This window comes from Macaca thibetana, chromosome 17, assembly GCF_024542745.1.
Source record: "Macaca thibetana thibetana isolate TM-01 chromosome 17, ASM2454274v1, whole genome shotgun sequence".
NCBI classification, from domain to species: Eukaryota; Metazoa; Chordata; class Mammalia; order Primates; family Cercopithecidae; genus Macaca; species Macaca thibetana.
Window position 1 is genome coordinate 1,245,455 of NC_065594.1, and position 15,588 is coordinate 1,261,042.

The window sequence follows — 15,588 nt, forward strand, 5'->3', positions numbered from 1 at the left end:
GATCACAAGGTCAGGAGATCGAGACCACGGTGAAACCCCGTCTTTACTAAAAATACAAAAAATTAGCCGGGCGCGGTGGCGGGCGCCTGTAGTCCCAGCTACTCAGGAGGCTGAGGCAGGAGAATGGCATGAACCCGGGAGGCGGAGCTTGCAGTGAGCCGAGATTGCGCCACTGCACTCCAGCCTGGGCGACAGAGCGAGACTCCGTCTCAAAAAAAAAAAAAAAAAAAAAAAAAAAAAAAATCTATTGATTTTGAATGGATTTTTAACCTTTGTATTACTTAATAACGTGCATTGGTTATTTGGAAAATATTGGTTCACTCAGATCCTCCTAAATGTTGACACTTTAGGAAGCTGTCAAGTTAATGGTAGTGGATACAAGTTTTCAAAAATTCGCCTTTTTTTTTTTTTTTGGCCAGTGACAGCCCTCAGGAGGTCCTGCGAACATGTGCCCGAAGTTTTCAGAAATTCTGATTTTTCACATGAAAGCTCAGATTTTCTCATCAGCAACAAATACTCTGTTTTCTTGAAGTGATAGACTCTTTTGATTGATTTTTGAGAAAATATCTCCAGTAGTCATAGTTTGTCATTTTTTCAAGTAAAAATGGTATTCCATGAAAAATGGCTAGTTCAACTTAGAGTCCAGCAACTGTTTAAGCACTTTTCTGCTTTTCAATAAGATAACCTTTGTAGTTTGGTATGAAACAGAAATGCTTTATGCATATTACCCAGTTTGTCATACAGAAAATTAAGATGTCAAAGGCTAAAATTTAGTGAAATTATTAATAACTTTCACTGTTTCACCAAAGACATCTGTAGTAAAGATGATTTTTGTCCCTGGTTCCTGGAAGAGAGACTCTGAATCCTTAAAATTTCCAAGTATCTTTGCTATACTCATAAGCTCCTTGGATCATACCTGAATTTACGCGAAGAGATGAGATGACTCACAGTGGGGTCTAGACACTAGAAAGATGAACGATAGGATTGAAATTTGGGTCTTTGAGCCAGCCCAAAGTCTGGGAGGGGAGGGGATCTGGAGCTGAGTTCAGTCATATGGCCAATGAGTCATGTCTACGTAATGAAACCCAAATAAAACACGGTAGACTTTGAAGTTCAGTACATCGGCGTGCCAGGTGGGTGATGCTACTGCTTCCACTGCAAGCTGGCCCGGAGATTCTGCATTTGGGGCCCTCCCAGACCTATGAGCCTCTTCATTTGGCTGTTTCTGATTTGTATCCTTTGTTTAAAAAAAACAACAAACAACTGTAAATGTAAGTATAGAGCTTTTCCTGAGTTCTGTGAGTCTTTCTAACAAATTATCCAACCTTGGGAACCCCTCCCAGATTTGTGGCCAGTTGATTAGAAGTGCAGCTGGTATCTGAAGTGAGGGCAGTCTTGTTGAGAACCAGGCCTTTAAACCTGTGAGGTCTGATGCTGACTCTGAGTACATTAGCATCAGAATTGTTTTCCATATATACCAGTTGGTGTTAAGATAACATTCATAAGTGAAGGTGACACTTTATTTTTCACAAATGCGTACTAGTGAAAACTGCTAGTACGGTTTAGTTCCATTGCCAGAAGTTTTGCATTTCCATCATTAATGCAAATGCCACGTAGTACAAAAAGCAATAAATCTTGGTATTACTATGGAAATAGTTTGACTTCACACATTACCTTTTGTTTGTTTTTCTAATACAATGCTGAATACAAGTAGACTATAAAACATTGTTTTGTTCTTGACCTCAGGGAAACATTGGACATATCATTATTAGATCATATTAAATATAATTATCTGTTAATGCTTATATGTCATTTAGTAGTTTGTTATTTGGGGTAGTTTCTACTGTTGCAATTACAAACTGTTTCTCATAAACATCTCTAAGTTTGGCACCCTTATTTTCTTGAGAAGTTTTTAGAAGTAGATTTGCATTCAAGATGTCAACATATTTTTAAAGCATGCGATGGTTAATACAAAATTCCCCCTACCACCAAATTGTGTTACTTTTCCTGCAGCATTAGAGTTTCAGCTGGGTGCGATGGCTCATGCCTATAATCCCAGCACTTTGGGAGGCCGAAGTGGCTGGATCATTTGAGGTTAGGAGTTCGAGACCAGCCTGGCCAACATGATGAAACCCTGTCTCTACTAAAAATACAAAAGATTAGCTGGGCCTGGTGACAGCCACCTGTAATCCCAGCTGCTCAGGAGGCTGAAGCAGGAGAGTCGCTTGAACCCCGGAGGCAGAGATTGTAGTGAGCCGTAGTGAGCCGATATTGCGCCACTGCACCCCAGCCTGGGCAGCAAGAGCGAAACTCCATTTCAAAAAAAAAAAAAAAAAAAAAGGGTTATTTTTCTATATTGTAAACACTCCTTAACAGTAGGTGTTACTATTTAAAGCTTGCTAAACTGAAAGGTAGTATTATCATAATTTGCATATCGTTTACCATTGACAAATATATTTGAAATTTTTAATAAATTTTCTCAAATTCACGTCTGTCACCCATTTATTACTATGTACATGTCTTATTAATAGTTAAACCTGAGACAACATAGAACACTTGCAATCTCTAGGTTGTGTTAAAAGCAATGAAGGTGTCAAAGACTTTGAAATAATGTTCATTGAAAATCATCCTTTTGAGTCTATTTTTACTTATTTTTTGAAACAAGGTCTGGCTCTTTCACTCAGGCTGGAATGCAGTGGCACAATCTTGGCTCACTGCCAATCTCCACCTCTCAGGCTCAAGCCATCCACCTACCTCAGCATCCCAAGTAGCTAGGATTACAGGTCTGCATACCACCATGCCTAGCAATTTTTTTTTTTTTTTTTTGAGACGGAGTCTCACTCTCTCTCCAAGGCTGGAGTGCAGTGGCGCAATCTGGGCTTATTGCAAGCTCCGCCTCCTGGTTTCACACCATTCTCCTGCCTCAACCTCCTGAGTAGCTGGGACTACAGGTGCCCGCCACCATGCCCGGCTAATTTTTAAAATATTTTTTAGCAGAGATGGGGTTTCACCATGTTAGCCAGGATGGTTTCGATCCCCTGACCCTGTGATCTGCCCGCTTCAGCCTCCCAAAGTGCTGAGATTACAGGCATGAGCCACTGTGCCCGGCCCTTTTTTTTTCTTTTTTTTTTTTTTATTGAGACAGAGTCTCACTCTGTTACCCAGGCCAGAGTGCAGTTCACTGCAACCTCTGCCTCCCAGGTTCAAGCCATTCTCCCGCCTCAGCCTCCCTAGTAGCTGGGATTACAGGCGTGTGCCACTGTGCCCAGCTAATTTTTGTATTTTTTGTAGAGGTAGGGTTTCTCCATGTTGCCCGGGCTTGTCTCGAACTTGTGAGCTCAAGCCATCCACCTGCTTTGGCCTTCCAAGTGCTGGGATTATAGGCATGAACCACCAAACCATGCCTGTTTCTTTCTTTCACTCTTTGTTTTAAAATAATTTCTTACATTTTAGATATTTATTGTTTGTTTTAGATGTCATTCATGTTTATGTAAGTAAGTATGAATTCCATCTTATATAAATAAAAGCTCTTTCATGGAGTTTAAAACTATAAGCCTTGCTATATATTTCTTTTATGTTTTAGTCTTCAAGACCATTTTTCACATTCTGAAGTAAATTAACATTGTATATTTGGGTTAATAGATTTTTTTTAGTATAGAATCATAATATAGACTGATATTTCACTATACAAAAACATTCCAGTACGGTAGCTCACACCCATGATCCTAGCACTTTGGGAGGCTGAGGCGGGTAGATCACTTGAGGCCAGGGTTGGAGACTAGCCTGGCCAACATGGCAACACCCCGTCTCTACAAAAAATACAAAAATTAGCCAGGCGTGGTGGCAAGCCCCTGTAATCCCAGCTACTCAGGAGGCTGAGGCAGGAGAATCGCTTGAACCCAGTAGGCGGAGGTTGCAGTGAGCCAAGGTTGCGCCACTGCACTCCAGCCTGGGCAATAGAGCGAGACTCTGTCTCAAAAAATAAATAAACAAAAAAAATCTGTACTTAGCTACTATACTGTCATTTCACTCAAATTGTAGGCATAATTGAGAATTATCAGCGTTGTTTGAAAGAGGTTTTGATTACTCTTGGATTTATTTTTATTCTTGTCATCCCTTTATCTCATTAATTTAACACTATATTTGATTTTTTTTGGTCTGGGGTGGAGACAGGGTTTCCATATGTTGCTCAGACTGGCCTTGAATTTCTGGGCTCAACCAATCCTTCCACTTCAGCCACCTAAGTAGCTGGGATTACAGGCCCACAACGCTGCCTGGCCGTTTCAAATATTTTCTCTTCACCTGATACATTTGTGACTTAAAAATTTTAACAGACTGGACGTGGTGTCTCTCACTCCTGTAACCTCTTAGCACTTTGGAAGGCCAAGGCGGGCGGATTGCCTGAGCTCCGGAGTTTGAGACCAGCCTGGGCAACATGGTAAAACCCTGTCTCTACTAAAATACAAAAAAGTAGCTGAAGGCTGGGCCCAGTGACTCATGCCTGTAATCCCAGCACCCTGGGAGGCCGAGGAGGGTGGATCACTTGAGGTCAAGAGTTCAAACCAGCCTGGCCAACGTGGTGAAACCTTGTCCCTAAAAATACAAAAATTAGCCGGACATGGTGGTGTACGCCTGTAATCTCAGCTATTTGGGAGGCAGAGGTAGGAGAATCGCTTGAACCCAGGAGATGGAGGCTGCGGTGAGCTGAGATCACACTTCAGCCTGAGTTGATAGAATGAGACTCTGTCTCAAAAAAAAAAAAAAAAAAAAAACTTTAATAGAAAGACTATGGGCCGGGCGCGGTGGCTCAAGCCTGTAATCCCAGCACTTTGGGAGGCCGAGATGGGTGGATCACAAGGTCAGGAGATCGAGACCACGGTGAAACCCCGTCTCTACTAAAAATACAAAAAATTAGCCGGGCGAGGTGGCGGGCGCCTGTAGCCCCAGCTACTTGGGAGGCCGAGGCAGGAGAATGGCGTGAACCCGGGAGGCGGAGCTTGCAGTGAGCTGAGATCTGGCCAGTGCACTCCAGCCTGGGTGACAGAGCGAGACCCCGTCTCAAAAAAAAAAAAAAAAAAAAAAAAAAAGACTATTACTCTATTTAATAGAATGACTTGTTTGACACATAAATGGAGCAGAAGGTCATGATAACTGCATTTAAATTATTTTGCTTATGATATAGGACAATGAGTTTCTATTGTTTATGAAGTATGGATGAATTTACATTCCTGAGTTCTCTGAAGGTCTGTTTTGGGGGACAAAAATTATAGAACTGTGTCCTTTAGATAATAAGATTTAATCTACAATTCTGGAGAGAATGTTAGAAAAACTTTCAGGTTAAAGGTGATGCTGAAAAACGGGTGAATGTTGAAAGCTTTTTTTTTTTTCCGAGACAGAGTATCATTTTTCCATCCAGGCTGGAGTGCAGTGGCGCAGTCTCGCCTCACTGCAACCTCTGCCTCCCGGGTTCAAGTGATTCTCCTGCCTCAGCCTCCCAAGTAGCTGGGATGACAGGCGTGTGCCACCACGCCAGGCTAATTTTTTGTATTTTTAGTAGAGATGGGGTTTCACCATGTTGGTCAGTCTGGTTTGAACTCTTGACCTCAAATGATCCACCCACCTCGGCCTCCCAAAGTGCTGGGATTACAAGCGGAAGCTGGAAGCACCAAAAGGAAAACCAAAACAACTGGCCCTTCATTAAGTACACGTAAAACTGCATTCTGTTTTATGAAAATAGGTTTTCGCCAGGCGCGGTGGCTCGTGCCTGTAATCCCAGCACTTTGGAAGGCCAAGGCGGGTGGATCATGAGGTCAGGAGATCGAGACCATCCTGGCTAACACGGTGAAACCCTGTCTCTACTAAAAATACAAAAATTAGCCGGAAAGTGGTGGCAGGCACCTGTAGTCCCAGCTACTTGGGAGGCTGAGGCAGGAGAATGGCGTGAACCCGGGAGGCAGAGCTTGCAGTGAGCTGAGATCGTGCCACTGTACTCCAGCCTGGGGGACAGAGCGAGACTCCGTCTCAAAAAAGAAAAAAAAAAAAAGAAAATAGGATTATATTTGTTAGAAAGGACCATTTAATTCTTTCTTTAACTTTTAGGGTATACTATGTTTCAGTGAAAGTTCTCCAGTTCTCACATACTGTTGTATAAACAGTACAAAAAAAAAAAAAAGCTCATGAAAGAAAATACTTAAACTTAGAATTTGCTGAATTTGCTCTTACATCTGTCATATTTTTGTTGCATTATAAACATTTCTGACCATGATACTCTAGGGAGTTGCACTTCTGATACCTAGCTAAGTCCTATCCCTCTTGCTGAGAATAATTGGGGAAAAAATGACAAAATGTGTAAAGTATCTGTTTAAAGACATCAAGAGCTACAATTAACAAATGGAAAAATTAGGGTTCCAAGATCTGAGAGAAGAACTGGGGCTGTTTTTCCCTATTGAATATGCATTCAATTCCAGAAAAGGCTGCAGAGAAGCTAAATGGAGTTTTCAGTAGACACTGAGGACTCACTAAGAGGAGTACTGATAAAAACCGCCTTCCGACCTATGGATTGAAATACTAACATCATCCAGAGCCTCACAGATTGTTGTAATTTTTCATATAAAAATAGGCCAGGCGCAGTGACTCAGGCCTATAATCCCAGCACTTTGGGAGGCTGAGGCGGGCGGATCACGAGGTCAGGAGTTCAAGACCGGCCTGACCAATGCGGTGAAACCCCATCTCTACTAAAAATACAAAAATTAGCCAGGCGTGGTGGTGTGTGCCTGTAATCCCAGCTCCTTGGGAGGCTGAGGCAAGGAGAATCGCTTGAACCTGGGAGGCAGAGGTTGCAGTGAGCCGAGATCGTGCCACTGCACTCCAGCCCAGGTGACAGTGCAAGACTCTGTCTCAAAAAAAAAAAGTAAAAAGTGGCCAGGTGGGCCGGGCGCGGTGGTTCACGCCTATAATCCCAGCACTTTGGGAGGCCAAGGCGGGTGGATCACGAGGTCACGAGATCGAGACCATTCTGGCTAATACGGTGAAACCTCGTCTCTACCTAAAATACGAAAAATTAGCTGGGCATGGTGGCAGGCGCCTGTAGTCCCAGCTACTCGGGAGGCTGAGGCAGGAGAATGGCGTGAACCTGGGAGGCGGAGCTTTCAGTGAACCCAGATCGCACCACTGCACTCCAGCCTGGGCAACAGAGCAAGACTCTGTCTCTAAAAATAAAAAAAGTGGCTAGGTGTGGTGGCTCACGCCTATAATTTTAGCACTTTGGGAGAGCGAGGCAGGAAGATCGCTTGAGTGCTGGAGTTCAAGATCAGCCTGGGCAACAGAGTGAGACTTTGTCTCTACAAAAGATAAAAAAATTAGCCAGATGTGATGGCATGCACCTGTTGTCCCAGCTACTCAAGAAGCTGAGATGGGAGGATCGCTTGAGCCCAGGGGTTCAAGGCTGCGGTAAGCTGTGATCATGCCACTGCACTTCAGACTGGGCAACAGAGTGAGAAGCTGGGACTACAAGCGAGCGCCACCACACCCAGCTAATTTTGTTTATTTTTTGTGGAGATGGGGTTTTGCCTTGTTACCTGGCTGGTTTCAAACTCCCGGGCTTCACGTGTCCCAAAGTGCTGGAATTACAGGCATGAGCCATTGCACCCTGCCTAGGCTGAGTCTTAAACTTCTGGCCTCAAGTGATCCTCCCACCTTAGCCTCCCAAAGTGCTGGGATTATAGGCATGAGCCTATAATCATGTCCAAAAGCTGTTTTTGAAGAGAGATTACAAAATAATTTTTTATTATAGGGCCTTGTTTCTCAAAGCTTCACCATCATCTGAGAGTTGGTTAGAAATGCAGAGTATCAGATCTCTTCTCAGACCTACTAATTTAGAATCTGCATTTAAACAAGATTCCCAAGTGATGTAATACGGACAGTAAAATTTGAGAAGCACCTCACCTATAAGTCATACTGTACCATTTTGAAGCTAACAGTGATTTCTGATACTGCAGCTGCTGTGTAAGGCCAGGAAAGCTGAGTCCTTCCTAAGTAAGCCGCAGCCTGGATTAATGCCTGAGAAGTAATGTTTTAGAAGACTGGGAAATAATAATAGATTTATATTAAACTATTATGTCTAAAGTATTTTGAAAGTAAATGTACTAATGTCTACAATTTACTTGAAATACATAGAAAGAGAGGGATTGATTGTTTAGTGGTATAAGTAGACAGACAGATGTGATTAGGCTGGGAGTGGTGGCTCACGCCTGTAATGTCAACACTTGGGGAGGCTGAGGCAGATGGATGACTTGAGGCCAGGAGTCTGTGACCAGCCTGGCCAACATTAGAGAGGGAAACACCCTCTCTACTAAAAATAGAAAAAAAAAAGTCTAGCTGGGCATGGTGGTGTGCACCTGTAATCCCAGCTACTTGGGAGGCTGAGGCAGGAGATTCACTTGATCCTGGGGGACAGAGGTTGCAGTGAGCCGAGATTGTGCCATTGCACTCCAGTCTGGGAGAAAGAGCGAGATTCTGTCTCAAAAAAAAAAAAAAAAAAAAAAGTGGCTAATATTTTTTGAGTGTGCCTGTGTGCCAGGCATTACTTTATCTCATGTGTTCTTCATAGCACTCTGATGAGTTAGGTGTCCTCAGTTAGTATATTTGTATAATCTATTACGCTCAGTAGATATTTGAACCTGGAGTCTGACTTAAGAGCTGATGGCTACCACATTACACAATTCCAGACGCCAACATTTATTATTATTGTTGGCACAGTGGAGTGTCATTCACTTGAGATACAAAGTGGATAGTTGCCCTGGGATTGTGCATCAAGAGTGTTTGGCCTTAACCACATGTTTATATGCCTGCCTCATCTGTCTCTTAAACTCTTAAATGAAAATGTAAGTTATTTTTCTGATGTACATTTTGATTTGTTCCATGATTTTTTTCTTGTTTCATTTTTAAGATTCTTGGATCTCCCAGTCAGCTTCATTTCCCCGTAATCAGAAACAGCCAGGGGTGGATTCTTTATCACCAGTGGCCTCACTTCGTAAGCAGAATTTCCAGCCTACAGCCCAACAGCAACTTACTAACCCAGCTAAAATCACTTGTGCAAATTGCAAAAAACCTTTACAGAAGGGACAGACAGCTTATCAACGAAAAGGATCAGCTCACCTCTTTTGCTGTACCACCTGCCTTTCTTCCTTTTCTCATAAACGTGCTCAAAACACACGAAGTGTAATATGTAAAAAGTAAGCAGTACCTTTCAACATTTCTTCATGTAGTCAAATACTAATGGTATAAATAAGTAATATAGTTGCAGAGCTGGATAGATTTATGGGTAGGATTGTTGCAGGAGTGTCTTCAAGTTCATTGAGCTTGAGCTCCTAGAATATGTCCAAGCCGTGGACTAGTATGTGCTGTATTTACTCTTGGCAGAAAAATGGAACATAGGTATGAAAATTAATTGCCCTCCTCCCTGCTACTACATTTGCCTCCCCTGCTTCCCCATCTTACACCTTAGTTCTATGAATTTATTACCAGCATTTTTGTTTGTTGGTTTGTTTTTGAGATGGAGTCTCACTCTGTTGCCCAGGCTGGAGTGCAGTGGCACGATTTCCACTCACTGCAACCTCCACCTCCCAGGTTGAAGCGATTCTCCTGCCTCAGCCTCCTGAGTAGCTGTGATTACAGGTGCCCGCCACCACGCTCAGCTAATTTTTTATATTTTTAGTAGAGACAGGGTTTCATCATGTTGGCCAGGCTGGTCTTGAACTCCTGACCTCAAGTGATCTGCCCACTTCGGCCTCCCAAAGTGCTGGAATTACAGGTGTGAGCTACTGTGCCCAACCTATGACCAGCATTTTTGAATGCATCTAAAAATCTTAAGAACTTGTGGCAAGGTTCTTGTGCTATGAAAGATTTTTATCTCTGACTCTTCTCGTTCTGTATCATTTAAGAACTCTTGGCAATAAAGCCAAAAGTGGATTTGCTGCATCCAAAGTTATACTTGATTTCTAGTATTAAATCATAAGAAAATGAAAAATGGCAATTATTATTAGTATATTTGACTTGTATTAAAATGCAGTGTTCTTAAATTGTGTGTCTATACCTTCTGTTTCAGAGATGCATCTACAAAGAAGGCTGATGTTGTTCTTCCAGTAGAATCAAGCAGATCCTTCCAAGAATTTTGTAGTACATCTTGTGTGTCTCCCTGTGAAAACAACCGGAATCTTAAAAAAGGAGTTTTTAATAAGTCAAGATGTACAATTTGTAGTAAATTAGCAGAGGTCTGGATTTTTATATCTAAGTTGTTTAGGCTAACAGTGATAATTTTAAGTACTATTATGTACTCTTTCATCTACATAATGCACATGTTCTGGATGTATAACATGAAGCTGAAAGGAAGAATAAGGATATGTTAGAACTATCCTATGGGATATTTTATAAATAAAATTCCATTTGCATAGCATCGAAAGTACACATCTGTTTCTATGGAATTAGTTGTGCTCATAAACAAGGCAATTGTTTTATGGTGGGTTTTGTTCTTCCTGATGACATTCAATAAAACTGTAGTCTCAGGAGTTGGGGGTCAAGGGCTGGAAAACTACCTTGGGGCCGGACGTGGCGGCTCACGTCTGTAATCCCAGCACTTTGGGAGGCCGAGGCAGGTGGATATCTTGAAGTCAGGAATTTGAGACCAACCTGGCCAACGTGGCAAAACCCCATCTCTACTAAAAATACAAAAATTAGCTGGGCATGGTAGCATAAGCTACTTGGGAGGCTGAGGCAGGATAATCACTTGAACCAGGGAGGCGGAGGCTGCAGCGATCCGAGATTGTGCCACTGTACTCTAGCCTGGGCAATAGAGCAAGACTCTGTCTCAAAAAAAGAAAGAAAAACAAAAACAAAAACAACATACCCATCTAACAAACCTGCACATGTATCCCCTGAATCTAAAAGTTAAAATTAGGAAGCAACACTTGTTCCTGGTACAAGAACACATGGAACAAGTGGAGTGAATGTATGCTGTTTGCTTAACATTAAGTGATATTGTGGTCTTCCCATTTCTTAGAAGAGAAGAAACATGCATACAGGCAGTCCTCACTTTATAAAGTATTTGGTAACTAAATTTGGTGTTGGTTACCCTGAGTCATGCATATGAAGGACATGATTTTATCGCAGTTACCAGCGTGAGAACTACCCTGCTTCTAGTTATACAGTCCCCATCCTGAATACAGATCATATTGATTCCCTCAGCTCCCTCCGCAAATGTTGTAGGGCAGTGAACTTGACTTAAAATACTGACTAAAAATTGTTGATCCTTGGAGATGAGTGACTCACACATATAATCCCTACTGCTTAGGAGGCTGAGACAGGACGATCACTGGAGTCCAGGAGTTTGAGGTGGAGTGAGCTATGATTGTACCACTGTTTTCCAGCCAGGGTGATAGAGCAAGAGACACTATCAAAAAAAAAAAAAAAAAAAAAAAAAGATTGTGACCCATGTCTTTTAAGTGGGTCACGTCAAAATCTAAACCAAAGCCAGGTGTGGTGCTGCAAGCCTGTAATGTGAGCTTCTCAGGGGGCATGAGTAGAGGGCTTGCTTGAGCCCAGGAATTCCAGCCCAGGGTAACATAGTAAGAACTTGTCTCAAAAGTAGAGTTCATTATCTGTTATTAAATGTCCCTTGGGAAGTTATTTTTGATTGTATTGCTTTCCTATTAATCTTTTCCTCTTTTGTAAAATCAAAGTGATCTTACAAATAAAGGAAAAAATAAAATATGTTTTTAAAAAATCTTTTACCAGCAAGGCATGGTGGCTCATGCCTGTAATCCCAGCATGTTGGGAGGCCGAGGTGGGCAGATCACTTGAGGTCAGGAGTTCGATACCAGCCTGGCCAACATGATGAAACCCCATCTCTACTAAAAATAAAAAAATTAGCCGGGCATGGTGGCAGGCGCCTATAATTCCACCTACTTGGGAGGGAGGGTGAGGCAGGAGAATCGCTTGAATCTGGGAGGCAGAGGTTGTAGTGAGCCGAGATTGTGCCACTGCACTCCAGCCTGAGTGACAGAGTGAGACTCCATCTCAGAAAAAAAGAAAAAATATTTTCCCTGGGTATATCTTCCTCTGAGATATGATTAGGGATTCTTTGCTTCTGTTACAGAAACTAGTTATCTCATTGCTTGCTGTGCTAAACTAGTTATCTCATTGCTTGCTATGCTAATCTGGTTCATATATCTTAGTTAACGAATTCTGGTTTTTCTTTTAGATTCGCCATGAAGTCAGCGTAAATAATGTAACACATAAACTGTGCAGTAACCATTGCTTTAATAAGTACAGATTGGCCAATGGTCTAATAATGAACTGCTGTGAACACTGTGGAGAGTACATGCCTAGTAAGAGTACTGGAAACAACATCCTGGTGATTGGAGGTCAGCAGAAGAGATTTTGCTGCCAAAGTTGTATTAACGAATATATACAGGTAATTCTTTTTAATCAGCTTTAAATGATCAAATATATAGTAGCTTCATCCTTACAGCTTACATGAACCAGATTTATCTTAGAACCTCATTTAATTCCATTCCGTCATTGTGTCATTGGTTTGTCCCATCTCAAATATTCAAGTCTATAGATTGTTGTAAGCTTGTTTTAAAAGTTTACTTTGGGCTGGGTGCAGTGCCTCACTCATGTATTCCCATCATTTTGGGAGGCTGAGGCGGGAGGATTGCTTGAGCTCAGGAGCTTGAGACCATCCTGGGCAGCACAGTGAGACCTAATCTCTACTAAACATGTTTTAGAATTAGCCAGGCATGATGGCATGTGCCTGTAGTCTCAGCTACTTTGGAAGCTGAGGTGTAAGGATTGCTTGAACCTGGGAGATTGAGGCTACAGTGAACTATGATTGTACCACTGCACTCCAACTGGGCAACAGAGCGAAAGCCTGTCTAAAAAAAGAAAAAGAAAGAAAAAGAAAATGATCAGGTACAGTGGCTCACACTTGTAAATCCCAGCACTTTGGCCAAGGCAGGCAGATCACCTGGGGCCAGGATTTCAAAACCAGCCTGGGCAACATGACAAAACCCCCTCTCTTCTAAAAATACAAAAATTAGCCAGGCAAGATGGTGTGTGCCTATAATCCCAGCTACGTGGGAAGCTGAGGCATAGGAATCACTTGAACCCGGTAGGCAGAGGTTGCAGAGCCGAGATCATGCCATTGCATTCCAGCCTGGGTGACAGCAAGACTCTGTCTCAAAAAAAAAAAAAAAGAAAAAGTTTACTCCTGGATGAAGTTAAAAGACTAATTTTTCGGCCGGGCGCGGTGGCTCACGCCTGTAATCCCAGCTTTTTGGGAGTTTGAGACCAGCCTGGCCAACGTGGCGAAACCCCATCTCTACTAAAAATACAAAAATCAGCCGGGCGTGGTGGCAGGTGCCTATAATCCCAGCTACTTGGGAGGCTGAGGCGAGAGAATTGCTTGAACCTGGAAGGTGGTGTTTGCAGTGAGCCGAGACCGCACCACTGCACTCCAGCCTGGGTGACAGAGCGAGACTCCGTCTCAAAAAAAAAAAAAAAAAAAAAAAGACTAATTTTTCTTCTTTACCATTTAGCACTCCCCCTAAGCACTTGATAATTCTAGTCGCTCTACATTCTGACCAAAATTTGGAGCCAGGTGAGGTGCTTCACGCCTGTAATCCCAGCACTTTGGGAGGCCCCCAAGTGCTGAGAATGAGCTGAGGCCAGGAGTTCAAGACCAGCCTGGTCAACATAGCCAGACCCTGTCTCTCCAAAAAAGAAAAATTAAAATGTGGTAGTGTCTGTTTTGTCTATCAGGTCTTCAGCCCATTTTTTTTTTATTGAATTGTCTTTTTGTTACTGAGTTGTAGGAGTTCTTTGTATTATTCTGGATACATGTATTTTATAAAATAAATATATTTGGAAAAATTTTTTTTCTTCTTTTTTTTTAAAAAAAAGAAAAAATAGCTGGGCGCGGTGGCTCACACCTGTAATCCCAGCACTTTGGGAGGCCAAGGGAGGCGGATCACCTGAGGTCAGGAGTTCAAACCAGCCTGGTCAACATGGTGAAACCCTGTTTCTACAAAAAATACAAAAGGTTAACCAGGCCGTGGTGGTGAACACCTATAATCCCAGCTACTCAGGAGGGTGAGGCAGGAGAATCGCTTGAATCTGGGAGGCAGAGGTTGCAGGGAGGCGGAGGTTGCAGTGAGACAAGATCACGCCACTGCACTCCAGCCTGGGTGACAGAGCAAGACTCCGTCTCAAAAAAAAAAAAAAAAGAAATATGCATAGTCGAAACTAGGCAGCCATATGCCTCTCTCTCTCTCTCTCTCTCTCTCTCTCTCTCTCTCTCTCTCTATATATATATATATATATATATATATTTTTTTTTTTTTTTTTTTTTTTTTTTTTTTTTGAGACGGAGTCTCGCTCTGTCACCCGGGCTGGAGTGCAGTGGTGCAATCTCAGCTCACTACAACCTCTGCCTCTCAGCTTCAAGCGATTCTCCTACCTCAGCCTTCTGAGTAGCTGGGATTACAGGTGCGCACCACCATGCCCTGCTAATTTTTGTGTTTTTAATAGAGATGGAGTTTTGCCATGTTGGCCAGACTGGTCTCGAACTCCTGACTTGAGGTGATCTACCTGCCTCGGCTCCCAAAGTGTTGGGAATATAGGTGTGAGCTACCACACCTGGCCTAGATTTTCTTAAATCACTTGCTTGCTACTCTGATCCCTAGAATGAAGTGCTCATTCTACCGTGTGTACTTCAGTAATACAGAGTAACTCAGTGGGGCACAGTGGCTCACACCTGTAACCCCAGCACTTTGGGAGGCAGAGACAAGAGGATTGCTTGAGCCCAGGAGTTGGAGAGCAGCCTGGGCAACATAGTGAGACTCCATCTCTACAAAAAATAAAAAATTAGCAGGCATGGTGGCACATGGCTGTAGTCCCAGCTGTTTCGGAGCCTGAGGCGAAAGGATGGCCTGAGTCTGGGAGGTCAGGACTGCAGTGAACTGTGATCACAACATTGCACTCCAGTCTTCGTGACAGAGCAAGACCCTGTCTCAAAAAAAAAGAAAAATAGGCTGGGCATGGTGGCTCACGCCTGTAATCCCAGCACTTTGGAAGGCCAAGGCAGGTCAATCATGAGGTCAGGAGATCAAGACCATCCTGGCCAACATGGTGAAACCCCGTCTCTACTGAAAATACAAAAAATTAGCCGGGCATGGTGGCGGGCACCTGTAGTCCCAACTACTCAGGAGGCTGAGACAGGAGAATGGCGAGAACTCGGGAGGTGGAGCTTGCAGTGAGCCGAGATCACACCATTGCACTCCAGCCTGGGGGACAAAGCGAGACTCCGTCTCAAAAAAGAAAAGAAAAAGTAACTCATCAACAGTTGGCAAAGGCCAGGCGAAGTGTCTCACGCCTGTGGAGGCTGAGGCAAGTTCATCACTTGAGCTCAGGAGTTTGAGACCAGCCTGGGCAACATGGTGAGCCCCTGTCTCTACAAAAAATTAGCCAGGTGTGGTGACACACACCTGTAGTCCCAGCTGCTTGGGCGGCTGAGGTAGGAGAATCGCTTGA

The 15,588-nt window shown here is 43.1% G+C and overlaps 1 protein-coding gene across 6 annotated transcripts in view; it reads left to right on the forward strand.

Moving 5' to 3' along the window:
- ZMYM5 (zinc finger MYM-type containing 5) overlaps positions 1-15,588 on the forward strand; it is a 41,246-nt gene that overhangs the window by 17,050 nt on the left and 8,608 nt on the right. For 5 of the 6 annotated variants that reach the window (XM_050766740.1, XM_050766739.1, XM_050766741.1 and 2 more), the window contains 3 exons: positions 8,948-9,233; positions 10,106-10,271; positions 12,257-12,469. In XM_050766740.1, the coding sequence (XP_050622697.1) occupies positions 8,948-9,233; positions 10,106-10,271; positions 12,257-12,469 (665 nt within the window). Of the gene's footprint in view, positions 1-419; positions 1,120-8,947; positions 9,234-10,105; positions 10,272-12,256; positions 12,470-15,588 lie in introns of those variants that run through there. The other variant, XM_050766743.1, reaches the window with a different exon arrangement.